We start from the raw sequence: 22,718 nt of genomic DNA, 5'->3' as shown, positions 1-22,718 counted from the left end.
AATCGCAGACGGAGAAGCATGGTTTACTTTTATTAAAGGCTTTTTAGGAACCTGTCACAAATTTTGCAGTGATGTAAAAGTCAGCGGCGTGTCTGCTTGGCCTCAACATCTGAATGCATTTCACTCCTTTAACTGCACACAGAAATGTATGCGTAAGCGATAAAGTTAAAAGATGGACTCGGCCGTCCAATAACACTGTTAAAAAGAGCAGAACTGATGTCATGTAGGCGATTGTTGTTGAGACCACATGTTCAGCACAGGCAACGCTTTATTAAAACACGTCTTCACCTTGAATGGCAGAATTGACATCACATCTCTCCACGATCTTCTCTGGGAAATGGGTTAGGGTGAAAGCAAGTTTACCGATGACAAACGAGGAGGAGGGGAATCAAATCAGTCTGTTATAGAGAGGGAAAGGTGCTTCTTAAGAGAAAACACTGACATCAATAATAGCAAACTAAATAAGACCGCTTCTTAAAAAGCTCATAATTACACAGTCCCTGCTCCCTTCTCCTCCACAACCCCCAACCCCAGAAAATGGCACCAAAATCACAACAAAACTGCCAAAAAAAACCCAAAGCTCAGTGACAATCCCACAGAACAATTAAACATGTTTCATTTCAAGTCAAAGGAACCTGAATTGTCATGACAACCAGTGAATCATATGGCACAAGTTTCCCTCTTTACGTTGTAGCAAGACAGTTCCCAATTCACCCTTGTCTTTTCACAAAAATCACTACAAAGTTTGTGTCGCAGTCTTTACAAGGTGGATACACTAATGCCCCTTTTTTTAAAAACACCTGTCGTAGCATGCTGCCGGACTTCATATTCAGTAAAGGAAAGGTACAATAAAAACTATACATCTGTCAGCACAGAAAATCTCCATAAATATATCAGACAACTGAACGTCAGTCAGAGAGAACTTCCTGAAGAGCAGAAAGATGAGGGGTAAATATCACCTGTACACAATCTACACCTGGCCTGGCTCCCTTTTGTTAAGCTATTACTGTAGTTTTCTTGCATTAATGGCACAATACATTTAAAAGGAGTAAACACAATTTTAAACAGTTCATATTCCCCACCCAAAATTAAACACAATAAATAATAAAAATGAACCATAAACAGGTTTCTCCAGTCGTTCCCGTGCAACACAAGACGGCGACAATATGAACAGACGTGAATGCATGAACACCTGGATCACACACACACACACACACACACACACACACACACACACACACACACTCGCACATAGAAGATAAACTGGTGAAATGCACAAGGCATGTTGTCTTTTGTGTTCCCAGATACACACAGTTGCCATTCCTTCAGTAGGCCTATAAAATATGATAGTTGATATGGGCTAGCCAGCGCCGTTCATATCGTCTCATGTTTCGTTACAGTACAATACAAGAAAAAGGAAAAAAAAAATTAAATACCTAGCCAGGGCTTTGGACCATAGGGGAAGTGAAAGGGGGGGGGGAGCAAATACAAAAACAACATCCAACATCAGTAGGAATTTCATTTTATAAAGTGGGTTTCCCTGTAACTGTACTCTCTATAGTAGTAAACATCTTCACAGAGTAAACAAACATCGAGGGGAGGGGGATGGAGAAGCTGCGTCCCTCTCCGACATACTGTAACCTCATATCCTGCAAAGGGATTTTGCTCCAGTTTCTTTAGCTTAACATTTACACTTCACTTTTCTAATGTGTTTTTTTTATTCTATTTTTTTGACACTCTTCTTGATGAATCCTGTTCATCGTGTTTCTTTTTTGTTTGTTTGTTTGTTTGTCACCATTTCTTCATAGAAAAACACCTAAGTACCAGCTAGGTTCCTTCACAGTTCAGTTTAGTGCAAAGAGAACACGCGTTCCCTCGTTGGTGGGAGGGTTAGCTGCCGTCAGCGCCTCATGTCTTTCCCAGGACGTTAGACCTGATGGCACAAAACAGGTGGAAGGTTGATGAAGGAAAATGTGCCGATTTAGACTCAACAGCATTTCTCTTTTGACGTGACACTCACCTGAGTGCTTTCCATCTGTCTTTCTCTACCTGGTTTTCTGGACTCTCGCTCTCATAAGAGGCCAGATAGAGTCCTGGGGAAGGATGAACGAGAAATAAAGGAGTTAGAATGTGTAGTCAGTAAAATAAATTTTAAACTATGAGGAAACCTGTGCTTGGAGCGCAGTGGTGCTTTGAATTAAATGCTAATGTTTGTATTTTAGTTATTGCTAATCAGAAGTACACACAAAGTAAGGGAATGTCTTTAGCCTTGTAGGTATTTGGTGTACAAAATTAAAATTTTGACAAAATGATGGTGCTAAATAATAAGATGACATGAGATGAGATAAGCCTTTATTAATCCCACAGTGAGGAAGTTTGCAGTGTTACAGCGGTAAAGGGGATTGTGCAAAAATAAAGGGAACATCAGTAGTAAAATAAAAATAAACAAAAAAAAAACATTAATACTGGTTCTTCCAAGTGTAAATATTCAGATTGTGCAAATTCCACTGGATGTGGAAAGTAACAAAACTTGAGAATTACTGATAAAGAAGTGCCAGTATTGCACAGATTTGATCTATATTGAACAGAATTAGAAGAATTGCACAGAGCTTTTAAAAATTTCTGTACCTTATTTAATGGCATTCCAGTTTAATATTTGTCAAGAAAAAAGAAGAACATTCAGGGAATGACCAGGTAAGTCATGAAGATTCTTCATCTGTAAACCACGAATATCTGTACAAAATTTCATGCAAATACACTCAAGAGCTGCTGAGATATTTTGGTCTGTACCAGCTGTCTTTGACACCCACAATACAGCCTGATTAAAACTACGTAGCAGATTCTCACCATCCTCACTGAAGATGGGAGCAGTGTGGAGGTAGTGTAGGATGGCCCGATCCTCCTCAAATGGACACTCCACCTGTTTCCATGTCATGAACTCCCCAACCTGCCGTGCCAACTCCACAAATTTCTAAGAAAAAAAAAAAACACTAGCCTGAGTAATTGTGTAATAAATATGCATAATAACTGAGGCAGGATTTGGAGAGAAGGGACATTCTCACCTCAAAGTTGACGTGGCCATTGGGCAGGCGATTGGCACATCCTTCGTTCAGGAAATAAATGTCTTTTATCAGCAGACTGAAGAAAGGAATCACGATCTGAGGAGAGAATACAGGACAGAGTAAACAGTAATGTAGAGAAAAGACTGAACCAGTGCCAGCATGTCTTCAGTGCAATAACAGCGATGCAGTGTTGAGCCTCACCCTTTCTCTGTTGCTGTTGGCAGTCTGAGAGCGATGGGCGGCCCCCCTCAGGGCAGTCCTGTAGTTGTAAAAGTTCCCCGTAGGATCCATCTGATGCTGTCAAAGCAAACAGCAATGAGCAATACTCTGTCAGATTCAAGTCATCACCTGTTCTGGATTTCTTTACCAGCAAATTGTTGAACTGTATTTACCTCAAGAATGAAGAACTTGGCGGTCTTGGTTTTGCCCCAGGTCTTTTTCAGACGTGACACGGGACTCATGTTCATGCCAGCTACAAGAGAAAATGGATGTCAACTAATAACATCACGGGAATTATGAACTACCATTCTGCTCAGGTATTGTAAAATGATTAACTCACAGATGATGGCCATGAGGGAGTTGAAGTTTCCGATGTTGAAACACTCCCTGGCAACATCGATGAAGAACTCAATAACCAGGGCCCTCTGCTTCTTCTTCGCTGGCTGCAAAAAAGGGGCAAGAGATTTATTTTCTCTCCGATTATTTTTCATTTTTCACAGTCAATCTTATTTGTCTTTCACTCTACCGCAAACCGTCAGTGACTGCAGTAACACAAAATGCCCACTGTGGGGCAGTGATGCTCTGTAACCACTAAACTGCCTTTAGCGGCTGCACTTCTATTTATGAGAATTAATTACTATTTTAATATTACTACAAATGTTTTCCAGGAATCATATTTTAGGAAATGAGAAAATAAAGAAGGGCTCGAGCTACAATAAATAACAATATAAAATATGAATATGCATGTATTCTAAAATGTTCATCCAAATATATAGTGCAGTGTTTCAGGAAGTAATATCTCATCTGGAGCTGTCTCATATGCACTTCATGCTGAAACTGCATCTCAACACAACATGTGTTTCTGAGACTTTTCATACTCCTCACATTTAGCATAGTGAGTATATTTTATGTGCCCTTTCATTTGCTTGAGAAGCATTTTCCACTCACCATACAGATCTCTGTAGCTACCAGGTAACACAGTCTGTTGAACCACCTGACATAAGCCTCCAGGTTGGAGGTTTTCTTCTTTTGGTCACTGAAGCATGGCTGCTGATAAAACACACACACACACACACACACACACACACACACACACACACACACACACACACACACACACACACACACACACACACACACACACACACACACACACACACACACACACACACTCAAGTTAGCATAGGAAGTGCTACCATTGGGAATTCTGCTGATACTAATTAGCTTCCTATCTACAGGGTGACCCCCCTATGTGAGTGGAAATGACAGAGACGGCGAGCTGGGAGCGGAAACGTCAGGTCCAACGGAGAGCATGAGAAAATAGCAGGACAAGGACAGGCGGCGAGAGGACGAGTTGAAGAGACGAGAAAATGAAAAGAAAGCACGGTGAATGAGTGACAGCGGAGGAAGAGAAAAGAGTGAAAGCATTCGACAGTTGTATAGAGGAGGCAGATGGAGGACTTGTGTGTGTCTGTTACACAGTATGTGATGTTACAGTGCTGGGCTGTTTGAGGCATTTCGGCCTGCTAACCTTTGTTTGACCTTTTAAAAAGCAAATCCTCAAGATTTCCTGTTTGTTTTATTTTTTTACTGTGACCGCTAGTCTCAGATTGATTTCTTCATTTCTCAAATGATTGACATGTGTGCATTACTTATGACAATAAGAAATAATGTGCTTCTGTGTTCATCTTAATTTGTCCTACACAAGATCAATAATCTTATTTTAATGCTTACACAGAGCAAAATAATGGTGATTTACAAATATTTAAAAAAATATATAAAAGTTTACCTGTGTTCCATCTAGTGGGTCTTTCTGAACAAAGGCTTGGACAAATTCCTCCGGTCCAATATGACTCAAATGTTCCTGGAAAACACAAACACAGTCATGTTTCCATCGCTTCAGGACATTACAATGGCTTACATTCATTTCCTATACCCTAACCGTAACTGTTGCTTTCCTAAATCTTAGCCAACGCCTATGATCACCCCTGTCATCTAAACATGCTTATGTCTCCACAACATACACAACACAAGCACACACACACACACACACAGCCACAGCCACAGCCACCCACACACACACACACACACACACACACACACACACAGCCACAGCCACCCACACACACACACACACACACACACACACACACACAGCCACAGCCACCCACACACACACACACACATGAGTGGGGATAGCCCCATTAATAATTCTTTCATTTCAGTAATGGAAGGCAATCAATAAGGGGAAGTAATGACTCATTGATGTGACTCACTGGTATCATATTTCCTCAGAGTGACACTTGAGACGATATTCGATTCTATTAAAAGACAGCTGCGCGGTCACATACATGTGCAAATCAAAATGACTCATTGGACCCATTGCAACTCATGATACAATCCAAAACAGACAAACACATAGTAACAGAAAGCACAATAGCATCCATTTTTAATGAACCTACAACAGATAAAATGAAGCTAAGTATGTGTGTGTGGTTGTCTATCTCTGCCTTTCTCTCCTTTTGTGTGTGTGTCAGAGTGTGAAGCTGTCAGGTCACATATATCCACAGCGGTTTTATCCTCTTTGTTTCAGGCCTCGGGCACATCTCTGACTTCTGGGGTGATGTCACCGCTCAGACAAGGGTACAAGCCTACTCCGACACACTCACGCACCAACACACAGAAACACAGCCACCCCCAGATCCACGTGCCCACATCAAGACACACATGAACGGACCGAAGGCACCATGCATGCAGCGTGAAAGACACCGCAGAAATGCTTTTGTTTGGGCGCGTTTCGTTGCATTATTCCCTTTGTTCTTCCTTTTATGGCAGCAGTTAGCGCCGGAATAGCTGACAAGTGATAATCAAGGTTATACTACAAACAGCTTCACAATGCTACAAGATCACAGTGCTGAATTATTCTGAAAATGTTAGTTTGCTATTGTGCCTCCCTCTGTTTTTCCTTTGTTTCCATTTTCTGTCACCCCCTCTTCTTCTATGCTTTCCATCTCCCTGTTTGATGTCTTTCATACCATGTTTATGTCCTTGATGTGGACTAAATCTCCACCCATGCTTCACCTTCCTTAGCTCCACATCCTTTTTCCTCCTCCTCATCCATCCGTGTTATCATCTCTTACCCTGACCTCTGTCTAACCCACACTTCTCACCCTCCCTCCCCCACCTCCCCTCCTCACCAGCTCCACGTGGGTGAGCTGCTGTGCCAGTGTGTAGGGGTCGTTGCAGATGGAGAGCATGTCTTTCTGGATGGGCGGAGGCTTGGTCTTGAAGGCCACCAGCTTGTCAGAGATAGAGGAGGCGTTGAGGGAGACCTTGACGATGCTCTCTTCCCCCTGGCTCATCAGGGCCAGCCTCTGGCTAAGTTTCTGTAGCACCTGGTTCAGGGTTTTCCAGTATTCCTGGAGAGGTAAGAACAGAGAGATCAATAACAACTTGGTTAATTATTTATTAATGGCTTTGGACAGTGATAGGCATCAATCAAAAGAGCTTATGAGTTGCCAGGTTGTGAGCGCTCTGGTCCCTGTAGAAACAGAGAATTGAGCTTCTCGCTGTGTCTTCTTGTTGAAGTTTGTTATTTTAGAAGCAATGAGCAACTTAATGTATAATAAGTCACTTTACCTTACACGAGTCTTTCCACTTTATGCTACTTTATACCTCAATTCTCTACCTTTCAAAAGAAAATACTGCACTTTTTACCTCATTCATCACACAGATGTAGTCGACAGTTCGGATTTTGTACTAAATATTGATTAACTTCTCTTATAGACTAAAGTTTCTATTGATATATACATTACTTTGGATTTCCTGGTTGACATGAGATAAGAAAAGATAAAAATTAATCTCAAAGGAAATTCTTTTGCCAGATATTGCTCATAAAAGACAAAACAACATAAGCAATGTGATGCCTAGTTGAAAAGCACATATGATACATTCTGGTGAATTAAATAAGTAAACTGAAATAAGAAGAGAATAGAACAGCATAAAGTAATTCTGGCAATGACAATGAGGTAATTATAAAATAATATACATGTTATTGAAATATTGCACCTGAAAAATGATATTTTGCACATGACATTGGCATGTTATGCATGAAGTGAGATACTGCAGATGTAATCACAAGATATTGCACATAAAAATCATTACACTTTAACCCTCCGAAACCCAGTTTCTTCAGATCTTTTATTTTTTTGCTCCCGTCTCATGTTTAATTTACCGTGAGCTCATTTTTTACTAGAACAGTAAGTCCTACATCTCTGTGGAAACAGCAAAACTATGGCGAGAACTCAAAAATGACCTTTGTGCAGTAGAACAAAGTTAAAATAGCATGAGTCATGAAACAAGGAAAAACTAAAGTTGAATTTCTTTCATTAATTGTTTTGCAAAAATTGAAAAACCTGGATTCAACATGGACATTTTTCCACATGCCCACAGGTGTTCACAATACTAGGAAAAAAATCTACATACTGTAAATAGTTTATTACCTACCTTTTTATTTATTTCCAAACTGCCCTGTGTAAACACAACCTGCAGTTCACAGAGTTCAGGAATCTGAGATAAAAACTCATTTTGTAATACCATAATATTCTTATTTGGACAATTATATATGCATGCATAGCAAGTATTATTAATTTTGATGTTTGAAATTATTAGAAATATTTCTGTACTTTTAATTAAATTAAAATTTTAATGCATTCTGGTGTTCATATTTTTACTTAAAGGCTCAGTTCTTTCCTTCTTCACTACTGACCTCTCTATGTCTGCATCTGAATCATCCTGTAAATATGCCCTCTACACAGCGTGTGGATACGCATTCAGTGCTAATGGGACTTAATAGATCACTGGTAGTTAATAAATTCTTTATATGTGCTGATTGGTGCATCATTAACTGTATGGCCGCTTGGGGTTTGGTAAAACATTTAATCTCCATTAAGATTTAAAAGATGTAAAAACAACCTCTTTATACACATATTGACAGAATCGAATGACATTTTAGCCCAAGAATTAAGGATACAATGGATACAACACCAGGAATATGTGTTTCATCGTCCCTCCCTCCTTCCCTCCCTCCCTCCTTCCCTCGCTCCCTCCTTCCCTCGCTCCCTCCCTTCAGATGACCGTTCACGGAGGCCATTAGGTCAGTCTGTCTCACAAATGACCCACAGCTCCCACATGTATGCACACAGCCGTACTGTAGACAGTCAGCCGTAAATAGCAGCACATTCATCACCACCTGCCCTTCCTTTCCTTCTATCCTCCCTTAGCCTCCCTCCATTTTTCTTGCTCTTCGATTCCACCACCACCACCCTCCTCCTCCTCCTGTTCCTCCTCTACCTTTTCTCTCGCTCTCTGTGCCCCTGTATCCCATCCCCTCCCCCATTTTCTCCATCCATCTCCCTCCCTCTATTTTCCCTCGAGGTTGCAGATAGAACCACTCCTCTAATATCCTTCCTTCCTCTCTCTCTCTCTCTCTCTCTCTCTCTCTCTCTCTCATATAATGTAAGATTGTGTAACAGTTAGGCCGTGTCTACTCACCCTACACTGACACCTTCCATCACCCACCACAGAGGAAGTGATGATAATTAAATTTTGTTCCCCATCAGGGCATTTCTCACAGCAGCTGCAGCTTATAAATGCTACCACAGCAACTTCCTGTAGCATGGATCAAAATCATAAGTCTTACAGCTCATCACAAATTGTCGTCGATCCGTCCAAAACTGGAAAAAAAAAATCCTATCTTGCACAAAGATGATTGGAGTGCTATCACATGGCTGCAAGTACAGCTCATTAGCGTACCTCATCACATGGAGCTATTCTGTGGATGATGTCTTTAAGGTGTCCGACCATCTTCTCATCCCTGAAGTCAGATGGGAATGTCTCTGTCCATTCTGTCAGCAGCTGCAGGATCTTGGGACCAAACTTGCGCACTTTTGCCTGTTTAGGAAATAGAAGAGGGTTTTCAAACATCTGTGCTCGTGACTGCATCAGTGAAGCCAAACGCAGTCCTAAAGCGGGCGGCAAAATTCAGAGATTGCTTACATGCAGAACACAAGTATGCCTGAATGCTTCTGATTTGTCTGCCAACATTCCTCTCCGTTAGTTCGGTCGTGTACATGCAGGAATATGTATTTATGTGTGGTGCAGTGCTGACCGTATCGAGTGGGCTCTGATCCAGCTGCTGCTGTTTGATGCACAGCTCACAAACCCTTGCCAGCAGCTCCGGAGGAGGAATGAACAGACGAGCACTCAGCAAGAAGGTAAACACATAGGCTTTCTGTCAAAGGACAGAGGGAGACATTCACGAAGACATTCCCACTACATCAATAAAAACACTGCTGTTTCTGTAATTAAAGGAAGCAGGCTAGCACTTTAAGCACCGAGGTGGGGTTAATCATCTAATTGGCAGTACTGTCACTATAACTACAAAATGAAATGGACTTCCTGAGGCTGATAGAGTTTATAATGAGCAGTGGAGCCACTGTAGGGCGTTTCAGCTTACCTCGGGGTAATAGTCAGCCGTGGGCACCAAATTCTGGATCAGGGTGTCCAGGGAGGCGGAGGTGATCGGGTTCCCATCGGCCAGGCAAGCCCCGGGCCCCGGGCCTTCCTGCGGGGCCTCCTCCTCCTCCTCCCCAGGCTCAGCACAGGCCAGATGAGGGCTGAAGCCACTGGGAGTGGTAAACATGGTGCCTGAGCACACAGTTTGGGGCATTCCTGACTAGAATACAAACACAGAGAAAACGCTGTGAGCAGGACAGAAGGAGGAAGAAGGATAAAGTTGGGTTGTTTGACATGCAAACTCAAGTAATGAGAGTACATTTGATTTGGCAGGAAGATATTAATTTCATGCAAATTTTGCTCTTGTCTTGTCACTGGCAGGACTTCTAATCATAGCCACACATATAAGACATTGTTAATTTGTGTAAACTGAAGATTATACCAGCTGATCTTCTTTGTGCACTGTTACATTAGAAAAAATATCATTAGTTATAGAAACATGGCTTCAAAAGTCTACTAGAAGACAAAAGACTTTGTTATGTGACGTGAAATTGAAGATCAACTCTGGCTGATGCTTTATTATTCATTATATGACAATGGAAGGATTATACTACCTTAATAAAATGTCTATATCTGTGGCAAATTTTATTTGTTTATGCTTAGGACAGAAGGTCTTTGTTTAAAATGTATTGTTATGTATAAGAAATGTGTGATTCTTCTGCCATTCACTGTTGACATCATGATGTATTCAAATGTAATATATAATTGAATTAACTAAAGCTCTATTGTGTTTTCCTCCCACTGCATTTGATCTGCTAGGCCTTTATAACAGCCTGCATGCCTTTTTCTCCATCTTTTTCAGTCTGTTGTTCATCCTCTCAGTGTATCATTTCCTATTCGTCCTTATTCTCTACAACAAATGCTCTTACTTTATTCACCTGATGACTCTCTGTGGTTGTTGGGGAAAAAACACCCCAGTACACACCAGCTAATAGCCCCAACTTCCACACCGACAACACAGAGGAAAGAATAAAAAATGGGTCACTGCCTGAACGCGATCATGTGGCCTCCAACACTGCCCTGTGTGTCTTTCTCTTTAACAATGCGTTCAGTTACACATTTTAAAAATTCAACAAGCTTTTTCCCCTCAATGGAACAGCACTGCAGCATTGTGCTCCTCGGGGTGCAATTATCATCATCAGCCGTCAATCTAATGTCACTTACATAAATATGACATAACAGAAAACCCTCTTTAATTACTAAAACACGAGAGTTTTAAAATGTCAAGATAGGAAACCAAAAAACACTGGATAAACTGAATGAAAATTTGTTCACACTAATCTAAACGTAATCATTTATAGACTTTCAGCACTGCTTTCCTCCCTCACATTCACATTCTATAATAATTTCACTAAAAACTGGACTCCTCTACCTGTAACTGTCAATCATAATCACCAAGGCAGTTTCTAGGTGCCTTCAGTGGCACAAAGTCTCTCTGCCTGCAGGAGTCACGAGAAAGGCAGCGAACCCGCATGCTGACAGCGAGACCTTGAGCAACACGCAGGAAGTTATTTCAGATGTAAACACGAGTTATTCTTCCTGCTGTGTAGCTCAGACAACTGTCAGGGCAGGTTCAGAATGAATGTGTAGACATTCAAACATACATAAATGCCAACATAAATACAAAATTGAAGTTCTCTGCCTCACCTAATGATGTTAGAAAGGGCAGCGCTTTCTTAACGAATTGTATCAAACCAAATATGACACAAATATCAGAGCAGAAACAATAAAAGAAAACACAAGAGGGCATCCGCTTAATGAGGCACGATATGAACACATCAGTTACATCCTCAATTGTACTATTTCAGGGTTGCTGCTATTCTTTCCTCCTCTGGTGACCTTCAGGCCACACCTGGATAAACCGATGTTGCAGGTCCTTGTGGTTAAAGGTCAAACACACAGCGACATGTAGAATAGCAGCTCATGTCTCAAGTTTCCTGTGCGAGGCATTCAGCTTGTCTTTGTTCTTCTTGTTCCTCTACATTTTCACCACTGATTCATGCGCTTGTGCTCACCTAGACACAAACGCACACAGACAGGCACACAAAAGGCTGGGTGGATGGAGGGGGAAGGTGTTTTCACAGCCCTCCTTCCCACCTACACCACTGACACATGAAGCTATATCTCTCATAATATCTGTTGTGGCTGAAGAGGGCCGACATCCTCTTGTCTGTTTCTCAGAGCTGTAATCATAGCTTCCCATTCCACGCTGGTCTGTGGATACACTGACAATAACATGTGACAGGCAAAAAAGAGGTGTTTAAGTGACTGAATAATACTCTGCACTTCAGCCTGAGCTGCAGCTATATGCCATACCTAAGAGGGAAAACCAATGCATATGAGCAAATAAATAGGTACTTAAGTGGCCCTTTTCGCAGGCTTAGACATAACCAAGGACTATTCCTACCATAATCCACAATGCAGCTTTAAAATGTTTTTAATACAATATGTGACTGTTTTCCATGCAGAAAAGTTATTGTCACTGTCTAGATTAGGTTCCGAAACAGGCAATCCCGAGGTGTCCTTGCAGTGACCTCCTCTAGATTGGATTACAACACGCAGCCACAGAGAAGACACGGCCTGATAAACACAGAAATTGACAAATCCAACACGCCCCTATAAAGACAAGGATGCAGAAGAAGGGCTTTGTGATAAATAAAAGGGAACTTCCTTTATGTGAGGACTGGCAGGAACACTTGCTGCCTGTACTGCCTGTATGACTAAATCCAGCAGTTTATCTGAGTCATTTCATGCATACAAACATGCTCACACCCCTCCGTCTCCATGTTTGTATTCATATGTATATGGGAGTGACTGAGAGTTTTATTCTACGTGCTCACACTGTCAACCATTTCTTCTATCGCTTGCGATAATCTCCACTCTCCTTATTTCTTGCCGCTGCCTTTCGCCTCAGCTCCCCCGCTCCTCCCTCCAGCAATTCTCAGGCTCTGATTCATTATTTCGTCACGACTCTGTGTCTCTCAATGTCGATAACTCACAGTTTGTGGAACGTGAGCAGAAGTCAGTCATGTAACTCCTCTGCAGGTGTGTACATTGTGCAATAGACCTGCCTCTGTCTGCGTATGACAGGTGATGACCTTGTTTTTGCTGCACCACTAAAGCTAGGCCGAGATTATTTCGGGGTCACGATTTAGAGTTTGAAGTAATAAAGTGAATAATTATTTCACAGGAAAGACAGAAAGTACAGTGATGCATTTCACACTTGAAGTCAAAGGCAGATTATGTAATTTCCGTTGAGCGATGTCACCAAAGGAGAGAAAAATATCACTTGCAGAAAAGAGTCAGCAAACTGACTCAAAAAGCCAAGGTTTGCTACGTATTCATAAACATTAGCCACCATAAGCTGTTGGTCATACCACACCATATTACTCAAACAATTTGCAAATTCTACCTCCCTATAAAATCCATGACTTGTTGTGAACTCACAGGGAACACCAAGTCTTATGACTGACAAACCAAAATAGAACTTCCTTTAAAATTTCACAAAGTGTTGCTTTTTAAGACCAGATTTGTTATTTTACAACCGTAATGCTTACACCGCCTTTCCTACTGTGCAAATAAGTCATCCACAGCTGTACCCTATGTATAACTGATTTCCATACCTCCTGACACGCTACAGCTCCCTCTGTGCCTGTCACATCACATCAATGCTGCATGAAAAACACACTGAGAAACAAGCGGCTGAGAACAGGTGAGTGTAGCTGTGTGAGCTCTAATCCCCCCTGAGATCTCCGGTAGCTGGCTAACGGCAGCCCTGCACTCTGTCTAGACAGCTGGGAGCTGGGGGAGTGTCATTGTTCAGGGCCCTTGCAGTGTGTGTGTGTGTGTGTGTGTGTGTGTGTGTGTGTGTGTGTGTGTGTGTGTGTGTGTCTGTATGTGTGTTTTGTCTTGTGATTCTGTCAAGTTGTTATCGTTGCCATCAGGGGATCCGCCTGCTTTGTTCTATCATGATTAACAGAATGGCACTGTCTGGAGACACGCAATCTTTATCAGCACCCTTGACTGTCGACGAGCTTCGTGGCGTGTGTTGATGAAACAACGGCATTCCTGACATGACCGAGCAGCTTGAAGCTGTCAAACTGCTTCACAACTCAGTTCATCTCTGTCTTCTAATAGCCATTTCCATTTTACTCTCTGCAAAACCTGTTTTACCAAATAAATATTACTCACACCTGCTGTATGTGTGTGTGTATGGGTTTGTGCTCAGGGGAATGGTGACACGACTGCTGAGAAATTTGCTCTTTCGCTAAGAGGTTAATGGATGAGGACAGTCAGCATTAGAGACAGCTCTCCAATAAGACTTAAGAGGCTTCTCTATCATTAAGAAGCCAAGCGTCAAAGTTGAGGAGTTAAGGTTCCTTGAGGGGGGGCAGGTGTAGTACAGTAGCAGCTTGGTGGCCAAATCACAGCGGGGTTGTTGTCGCAAATTGATAAATATATATATTTATGTTGGCTACAGTTGCAGTCATTTGTAAAACAGGCTTTGACAAAAACTTCCACAAAGGTCGCTGACTTGGATTCATTGGTGCTGCTGCCGTGTCCATAAGTCTTCATTTAAATCAAAGTTGAGGACAACAAACCTGTCTGTAGGTCAATACTTGCATTCTTTTTACAGGAGCGGAAACACTTTACATCTTTTAAGACATGAATACTTGACTTGAACTGTTTGAGGGTCACTTAAGGAAAATGACAGGAGGTCAAGGGCCAACTAATAATCAAACAAGAATATTTTTCCAATTACATGAAGAAATATTAAAATGGCTCATAACTCATTTATGTTTGAAATTTTATATTCTCAAAATCAGTCAATACCAGACAAGGAACATTACTTAACATTTATCATCATTGTGAATTAGAAAATGGTGGATGAACCAGCTAAGTTGAGAACCACTGCTTTAGGATCTAAAATATTGTGAGATGCTAAAAGATAGAACAGTTCTTGAGTTTGGGCAAACATGAGCTGTTTTTCTCAGAGGCAATTTCAAAATACCAATATATCTATATGTGTATATATATATATGTGTGTGTGTGTGTGTGTGTGTGTGTGTGTGTGTGTGTGTGTGTGTGTGTGTGTGTGTGTATTTACAATCCACTGACTGTTTTCAAAACCCCCCAAAGTCTATGTAAATTATTGGACAACCCCATAAACAACATTTCTATCTTTGACACTTTTCCAAGCTTGAATAAGCTCTGGACAAGGCCGTTTTCAAAGTTGTTCCCATGTCCTTGAGCTGATACACAAAGGCCAATTCCATTTATTTCTGCATTAGCAGACCTTATACAACTTATGAGGAGCTTTATATTTATTGGTGACGAGCTTGATGATGTAAACTGCTCTCCTAATGTGTATTGTTCTTTTTTTAAAAATAAAAATGTATTCTTTAATTTTTCTACAAATCTGGTTCTTGTTATATTTAGAGGGTGTTTAACATATAATAAAGTGCACTGGATTTATTTTTGCACATTCTTGATTAAGGACAACCTAGATCTAATTGACAAAACATCAGAGGAAATGACATGTTGATACTGAGAAACACCACAAAGCAAGAGTGAAACCATTATGTGATGCAATGCTATTCTTAGAGGAGTGGCGCAGCATCAGAGGCGAGAGCAGCAAATATCCGGCATGAAGGGTATTGCAGCAACACTTTGTCTTATTTATGTTGTTGCTTCCTGGTTTCAGATCACAGTTAAAACCAGGTACAAAGACTGAGGTAAAGGTGGGTACAGTGCAATGTTAAACTTGTCTGCTGTCAGACTCACTAAACTCCTCCTTCCCTCTGCAGACTCCGTCATCTGACTTCCAATCTCCCACCTCCTCACCAACTTATTTACATACTCTATCACTTCCCTTCTAATTTAGGACCCACATGTTCCCGTCTTCATCACAGTACGATTTCAACACTTCATCTATTTTGGGATTGTGCTCTGGAAAAGCAGATACTCACGTATTTTTGGTCCTGACACTGTTTCACGTTCCACAGAGTATTGCAGCTCTGGCCTAAATTTTACAGTGTTCTTTGAAAGCTGAAATGATGTGACCAGAGAAATAATGGAGTATTCTCTTGATGGCATGGGCTTGAAAGAAAGTAAACACCTCTTTGTCATCCAGCCTCCCCTTCCACATGTCCTCTCCGCTTCTCTCCTCCTCCTTTATCGCCCCGTCCACGGCCTACTTTCTAATGTGCCCCGTCAGGACGCTTGTACAGATGGCCCTGCAGCAGCCTGCTCTCCCAGTAGGAGACGCTGGCATGGGAGGCTTTTTGGCCCTCTGCCCCTGCCATCATCCCCAGTCTCTACAGGAGCCCAAAAGTGTATTGGCGTCCAGACCGAATGTCGAGATGCAGGGGCCGAGCCAATCTGGCCGCCAAGCGACTGCCTGGCACAGCTGACAACACAGAGACTGCAAAATACCACACATGTCACTGCACACACGTTGCAACAAAATCAAACCAGCGCGCTATTGTTGGTTAATGGTGCGCGTATGTGAACTTTGGGAGGAGTGGAGCTGAAAACAAATGAGTTCATTGTGTCTTGAAAAAACACATGCATGCACACTTGCACCCACACTGCAGCCAAACACAGGGCTGAGTTACAGTCCAAGCATTCCAGTTCCCCACCCATTCCTGTGCTGTGATACAAGCCTGACAGTGGTGGGGAATCACAGTCGGGGCTCACCAGGGACACACTCCCCAAATCCTTTTCATTGGAATTCCCCCTGTAGCGTCTGAGCGGGGCTACACTGATATTCTGACACCTGTTCCACACCCACCGGCTCCATCAGGAAAGCTCACTGGGAATTCTCCTCCATGAAGACGCCCTGAGCATGCGTGCATCCATCCTCATTCCTGAGCGAGTTTGGACACAGCTGTGAGAATGCGAGTGTTTGGTTCTCCGTTTGTGTGTGTGCTTACGAAAGGCCTGACAAAGTGCATCCAAGTCCACGTGAAGTCATTGCTTCAGTGTAAAAACAACCATCTGTCCTACTGTTCGTCCAAGAGGCGTGGCTACACTTCACAGCTTTCTTGCAATTGAACCAAACTGATTGAGATAAAGCAAGATGCAAAGAGTATGTCACATGAAAGAAACTGCAGACTTCTAATCCCAAAAGTCAGACTATTACCTCACTAAAATTTACATTTAGATGGAATTTAGATCAGTATTACAGAAAACCATTACCCGAGAAAAAGTCTGCGCTTTTGAGACCAAATTTAAAGGTTGAGCACCATCATCCAGTGACTCCACTTCGGAACCACTTTATGCATGTGAAAAATACACTTCTGAATCCATTTCCCTAGTTTGGTGAGGATAAAAATGGTGTATTAAAATGAATTGAAGGTCTCTGACAAGATGGGTCTGGGCAATCTATCCTGTCACTTAGAGATAATTGGTGCTGAGCACAGATTGGCCTATAGTGAGCAGATAGCACATGTCTGAGACTTGAGTGCCCTAAATCTGTCATTCACAATGGCCATAATGCTTTAAAAACAGCCATGTATTATTCATAATATTCCAATTTACAGGCACCCTTGATACAATGTTCCTTTGAGGAGAAAAGGACAAGAGTGATGTTGTCTCTGTCCTAAACAGGCATAATTTTGCTTTAAGTGCTACTTATGAGGAATTACCGGTTCATCGAATGAATGGAAGAAAATGGGAAGAAAAAAAAAAACACAGTGGGGTGATGGAGAGCATCCAGACAGACAAAAGCTGAATTAAACAATGCCTTTGTGCAGCTACCTCAGTAGCAGTTAAACGCCCATTTAAAATTAGACTAAACACCCACTCAGCAGTGTATTACTCTCAGTCAAACCTGCACAATAACCAAACTAATGAGCAAGATGGTAACAGATGCAAATCTAATAACCACATGTTACTAATTTCATCACGGCTGTCTCCTTTCCTGATAAAGTGACTCTATCTGCTCATTACAACCAGCAACAGTGGAGGCCATGCGGTGTGTCACTGCTGATGTATGATGTCAAAGCGCATTAATTAGTGTTAGGGAGTTGCAAGGCCTGAGCTCTTCACAGCTCATGCCTCATGTATTTTGATATGATTAGAGAAAGACAGCGGTCAGAATAGTGAATGGTAGTTAACCACACTTACGCCATACAAGGTCGAGAACCATCGTGGGCAGCTTAGTGTTTGTTGCTCAAAGACACTTTGTCAACCTTAAGGTTACTGAACAGCCCCACCTGAGACACGGTCGCTCTAGAATGCATGTTTAACTAAAGGCAGACTCTGCATTTGGGGTGGATGACTGATTGATATTTAGACAGCATGTGCCACATTTACCATCCATCACACTCTTACTGCCCTCCTTTTCCCCTTTTCCTGTGCAAGAGTACATGTTTGAATAGTGGATCGGTCCAAGCAGCTTTCTTTGGACTGTGTACAAACACCAGATTTTTATTGGATTTTTTGGTAGCAGACAGTGTGGAGAAATTCACTGAATTTGACTGAAAGTCTATTGGTTTTTGAATCAGCTACTTTATCTTTAATCCACAACTTTCATGCGCTATTCGCACAACATTTCAGATCTCCATGGTTTTAGTGTCATCAATGATTTCAAAAATAGCACTATTATTGACAAATACAATCCTGAGCGAAGCTATATCATCCATGGTACGTTCATATACTGTGAAAGGGACTAATGCTGCCTTCATACGTGGCCCAACAGTCTGATGTTAACAGATTAAAAGGAGATTTCCTTTGTGGGAATCGAGTCTGCTGCAACATTAAATACCACCTGTCTAATATTGTGCAAGTCCCCCCCACCATGATGCAAAAACATCTCTGAATCATCAGGACAGGGACCCTTGCAGGTTTCCTGTAACATCTGGCACAGCAGCTGTAGGGCCAACAAGACTTTTTTTCTTATATTTAGTCTAAATTTAATTAGAAACTGTCTCATGAAGGATTGAATATTCATTGCTATGGATACAATCTGACCAGCATCAAAAATTACTTGCAAGAAAAAATATCAGGATGTTATTCCTAATGAAGTGGCTGCAGTAGCAACGCTCAGCGTGTATTATTTGGAAACCTTTTCTTTATCACCTCATGCCTCTAGTGAGCAGAGGCTCTCTGGCCAAGAACAATTTCATTACTTGGGTCCTATATGTGATGGAGTAATCTATATGCTTACTGCAGTGGTTTATTGAACACACGAGGGATCTAATCATACTCCATTGCTTCTCCGACCCTGCCAAATCCATAAAGACTGACCACCGGTAGCTGCCCATATGACAGCAGGCGAGCTGTGTGAAGGCAGCTAACACTGGAGAGCGCTGAGCGTTTCCATGGAGTCAAGTCTCCAGTTGGGAGTTAATTAGATGCCTGTTGAGTCTCAACTGTGACACCTCCTCCTCCTCTTTCTTTTATTCCATCAAAACCCCATGTTTGTCCTCGCTCTCGTCTCTCGTGACAGAGACTCCGGCACTGAGTGAGTCCACATCTGAACCCCATCTGCCGCGACCTGTCAGCGAGATCAGTCTCATCATCCTCGAGTCAGTGGCAGCCAAAGGACATCCGAAGGCCTGTCAGGTGCACAGGCCATCACAGTGTTATGTCCCTTTGTCAGTGGAGCTCCTGCTGAGTGGAGGAGTTATTTATGCCAGCATCGTAATGCTAAACAGGAGAAATTCACAAACACTTATCAGGAATATTGAACAGAAGTGGAAATGTATTTGTATTATTATTGATTATCAGCCTGGATGATAATCATGGCTGATATTTGGCATTCTTCTGATTATCAGTATTTTTACTGACTGATTATTGATAAATTAAATGCGCTACTTCAGGTCTGATGCAGCCTCATCTGTCTGTCTGTCTGTAGTCACTCTGTGGTCTCAGAAATGTCTCTGATACGGACCTTGGTGGGCAAATAAAGTGATAGAACATTGAAAGATTAAGAAAATAGAGAAAAAATGCAGACATAACTGCAGAAGACAAACTGATCAATCTCAGTCGATTCCATATAAACACAGGAGAGTGTCCTAATTTAATCATTGCTATTTCCATTTTACATATTCAGTTATAGTCACTCTTATTAATGAAGAAGCCTAGTTATGAATGACAGGTTCTCTGCTGTCACATGTTGTTAAAACATTACATTTAATGGATATCAGCTCCAAATATCAGTCATCTACCTTTTTTGAGTCCCAATAATCGGCATCGCCATTAGCCCATGTCGGTCAATCCCTAAAAGGTACCAAAGGTAGTGTTCTCCCTTTGTTTTTTTCACCAATCATAAACTAGTTCAGGTTACATTTGTGCAATAATAGTTATTTAATAACGTACAGTGTTTAAGCTGGACATACTCAGCTAATCAAACTTAGTAGATTTCGGTTTGGACAGCTCCACCATGAGACAGTAGTGGAAGTCTGTCATGTCTGTAAAGCAGAATAGTGTGTGATCTATAACACACACACACACACACACACACACACACACACACACACACACACACACACACACACACACACACACACACACAGACACACACACACACACAAAGCCCTTCCCCCTCATACAGCCATAAACCTTGTGCTGGTGATAAAGCTGTCATTGCTACCAGACTAACAGCTCCTGTGTTTACCTCCCCGTCGACCTGCCCCCACAGAGACCCTTCCTCCTCTCTCTGTACACCAACACACTCCGGCCTCCCTCTCTGGAAACTCTCTCGATCTCAGACCAAACAATGCCCTCATTAACAGCACACCTGTTATTCTCTGCAGACTCGGCCTGGATTGGAAGGAAACACGAGCCGTGTCTGTACCTGCACACTTGTTACCATCTGACAGACCCTCTGCTCCAGTGACTCATACCTGAACACCTCCTATCTGCTGCACTGTTAGAGCAAGGTGTCATTCCAATTCACAGCCGTGCTATCGCTGGGGCCGGTGGGGCTTTATGGGGTCAGTACAGACAAGGTCAACTGAATGGGTAAAAAGCCCACAAGAGGAGGGGGAACAAAGAGCTGCGAAGGGGGCTCCATGACAGGAGAGATGCTTCAGGATTGACATAATTCGCCGGTTTATCCAGAGTGGATCACATGCACGATATATTGATTTAGAGTGTTTCATGTCTTTCCCTGGGAATACAGAAACACATGCTGGGAGTGAAGATGAGAGAGTGCAAATACACATTTCCCAGGGTTGCATCCCAAACAGAAGAAAAGGGAGACTCAATGCTGGGCGAGCGCGGTCACGAAATGTGATGCCCCACTCGGTGTTTCACTCTTTGGTGGTGGTGGTGGTGGGTGGGGTGGTTTGGGGTGGGTGGGGGGGTGGGTGGGAGCAGGATGGGGGGGAGCAAGTGCAAGCAGGAGAAGCTGCGTTACTGGTCATATCAACAACCCCAGCTAGAATTTCTCCCTGCCTAACGGGTTTTTCTTTTAACAGGAACCGGTCTTACTTTCATCCACTTTGCAGTAAGCTGCAGGAGACAGATAACAAATCCTTTTAGTTTGTATTTGCGAGGGAGCTGTGCAAGCTGCTACATCGCCCCTGGGAAAATTAAAAAAAAAAAAAAAGGCTGCATATCACCTTTTGGAGTGGATGATGCAGATTTTTCAAGGTGTAAAATATCGACAGTGCCACACCTGTTTATTTTTATTCCATCCTGCCTCAATAGGAAACACTGACATTTTAAGCAGAGAATTGATGAAGCAGTGACTTTACATAGACGTTAATAATCAGACAAAATGAGACAAGCCTTTGCAGCATGGAGCCAAACCCAGTCCTCAGCATCTTCACAATGACATGTGTGATATTCTATGCTGTAATAAATGCATCAGAGGACGGAGGCGCAGTGACTCCAGCCTCCAAAATATGATGGATCCCCTTTAAACACACACATACACACACGCACACACACACGCACACACACATACACACATACATACACACACACACACACACACACACACACACACACACACACACACACACACACCGCTGACTCACGCCTCAGACTGTGATGCTTCCACCGTAGTAAAGTGATGCAACTGCACCGACTTATCCAACGCGATAAGGAGCCACGATGACATCACTGGCACTAGTAAACTTCTAACTATGACGACGCTCCAGTCACAGGTCACCGGGCTCTCACCAATAACTACACACGCGCGCAGACAGACACACAAAGGCGCAGGCTGTGGGCGTGAGCGCAATCTCAATATGCAAACACGGCAGTTTTAATCCGCCACTTACCCGCACTACACTTTGATCCCCATGTTTGATCCGACTCGATGTCAAATCGATAGAACCGCCGCTCCAGATTTTCCCAGACTGATTACAGAGCAGCCCGATCAGCTGGCATCAGTGGGGAGAAGTAGAGCCGGACTCCAGAGGTGCAGTGTGCGGGGATGGGAGCGGACAAACCGTCTGCGGGTGGCGGCTGGTCAGAAGTCCGGGATGGGGGCAGCCTGGTGCCGGTGAAGCAGCGCGTCCCTGAAGGCGTGGCGACCGTCCTGTCCTGCGCCACGGAGACTCGGCGGACTGCACAGTACATCCACACGTCCTCGGAGCGAAGTGATCAGAGGAGAGGAGAGAAGAGAACTACTCACACCCGTCAAGCAGGCAGTAAAACGTGACTTCTGGTTGGAATTTTCAAAATAAGACGCGTGCTGACGGTTCCCTTGGAGACCTCATTCTACTGCTTTCATGCTGATATTTGCACAAAGCAGTTCTTCAGATTGCAGTGATTTTGATGAAGCTTTATAAAATAGCATTGCTACTGACAAAAATAATCAGTCTTGAGCTAAGCTGTGTCATTCATGGCACATCCATACACCAATCAGCCACAACATTATGACCACTGACAGGTGAGGTG

The 22,718-nt window shown here is 42.6% G+C and overlaps 1 protein-coding gene across 2 annotated transcripts; it reads right to left on the bottom strand.

Annotated features, from left to right (window-relative positions):
* Positions 1 to 11: 11 nt before the first annotated feature.
* LOC111573440 (ras-GEF domain-containing family member 1C-like) lies at positions 12 to 22,450 on the bottom strand. Of its 2 annotated transcripts, none has more exons than XM_023277603.3 (14): positions 22,097 to 22,450; positions 9,799 to 10,017; positions 9,451 to 9,573; positions 9,096 to 9,233; positions 6,479 to 6,700; positions 5,071 to 5,145; positions 4,230 to 4,328; positions 3,622 to 3,724; positions 3,455 to 3,534; positions 3,264 to 3,359; positions 3,063 to 3,158; positions 2,848 to 2,971; positions 2,021 to 2,093; positions 12 to 1,933 (listed from the first exon to the last, which is right to left on the bottom strand). In XM_023277603.3, the coding sequence occupies exons 2-14, from the start codon at positions 10,009 to 10,011 to the stop codon at positions 1,909 to 1,911; spliced, it is 1,467 nt and encodes a 488-aa protein (XP_023133371.1). In that variant the 5' UTR covers positions 10,012 to 10,017; positions 22,097 to 22,450; the 3' UTR covers positions 12 to 1,908. The 2 variants fall into 2 exon arrangements, with proteins under 2 accessions (XP_023133371.1, XP_023133370.1); XM_023277602.3 differs by having other exon boundaries at positions 4,230 to 4,331; positions 22,097 to 22,449.
* Between the last annotated feature and the right edge of the window lie 268 nt (positions 22,451 to 22,718).

The sequence above is a fragment of the Amphiprion ocellaris genome, chromosome 13, assembly GCF_022539595.1.
Source record: "Amphiprion ocellaris isolate individual 3 ecotype Okinawa chromosome 13, ASM2253959v1, whole genome shotgun sequence".
Taxonomy (NCBI): Eukaryota; Metazoa; Chordata; class Actinopteri; family Pomacentridae; genus Amphiprion; species Amphiprion ocellaris.
The sequence above is the reverse complement of the archived record's forward strand: the minus strand, read 5'-3'. Positions and strand labels throughout refer to the sequence as shown.

Bases quoted from the DNA above. Each gene is read 5' to 3' on its own strand.
- LOC111573440 (XM_023277602.3), bottom strand. From the start codon at position 10,011: ATGCCCCAAACTGTGTGCTCAGGCACCATGTTTACCACTCCCAGTGGC. The intron at 9,234-9,450 runs GTCAGCACTGCA...TTTCCTAAACAG, and splicing joins ATCAGAGCCCACTCGATACG to GCAAAAGTGCGCAAGTTTGG. The intron at 6,701-9,095 runs GTACGCTAATGA...TTACCTCTCCAG, and splicing joins GAATAGCTCCATGTGATGAG to GAATACTGGAAAACCCTGAA.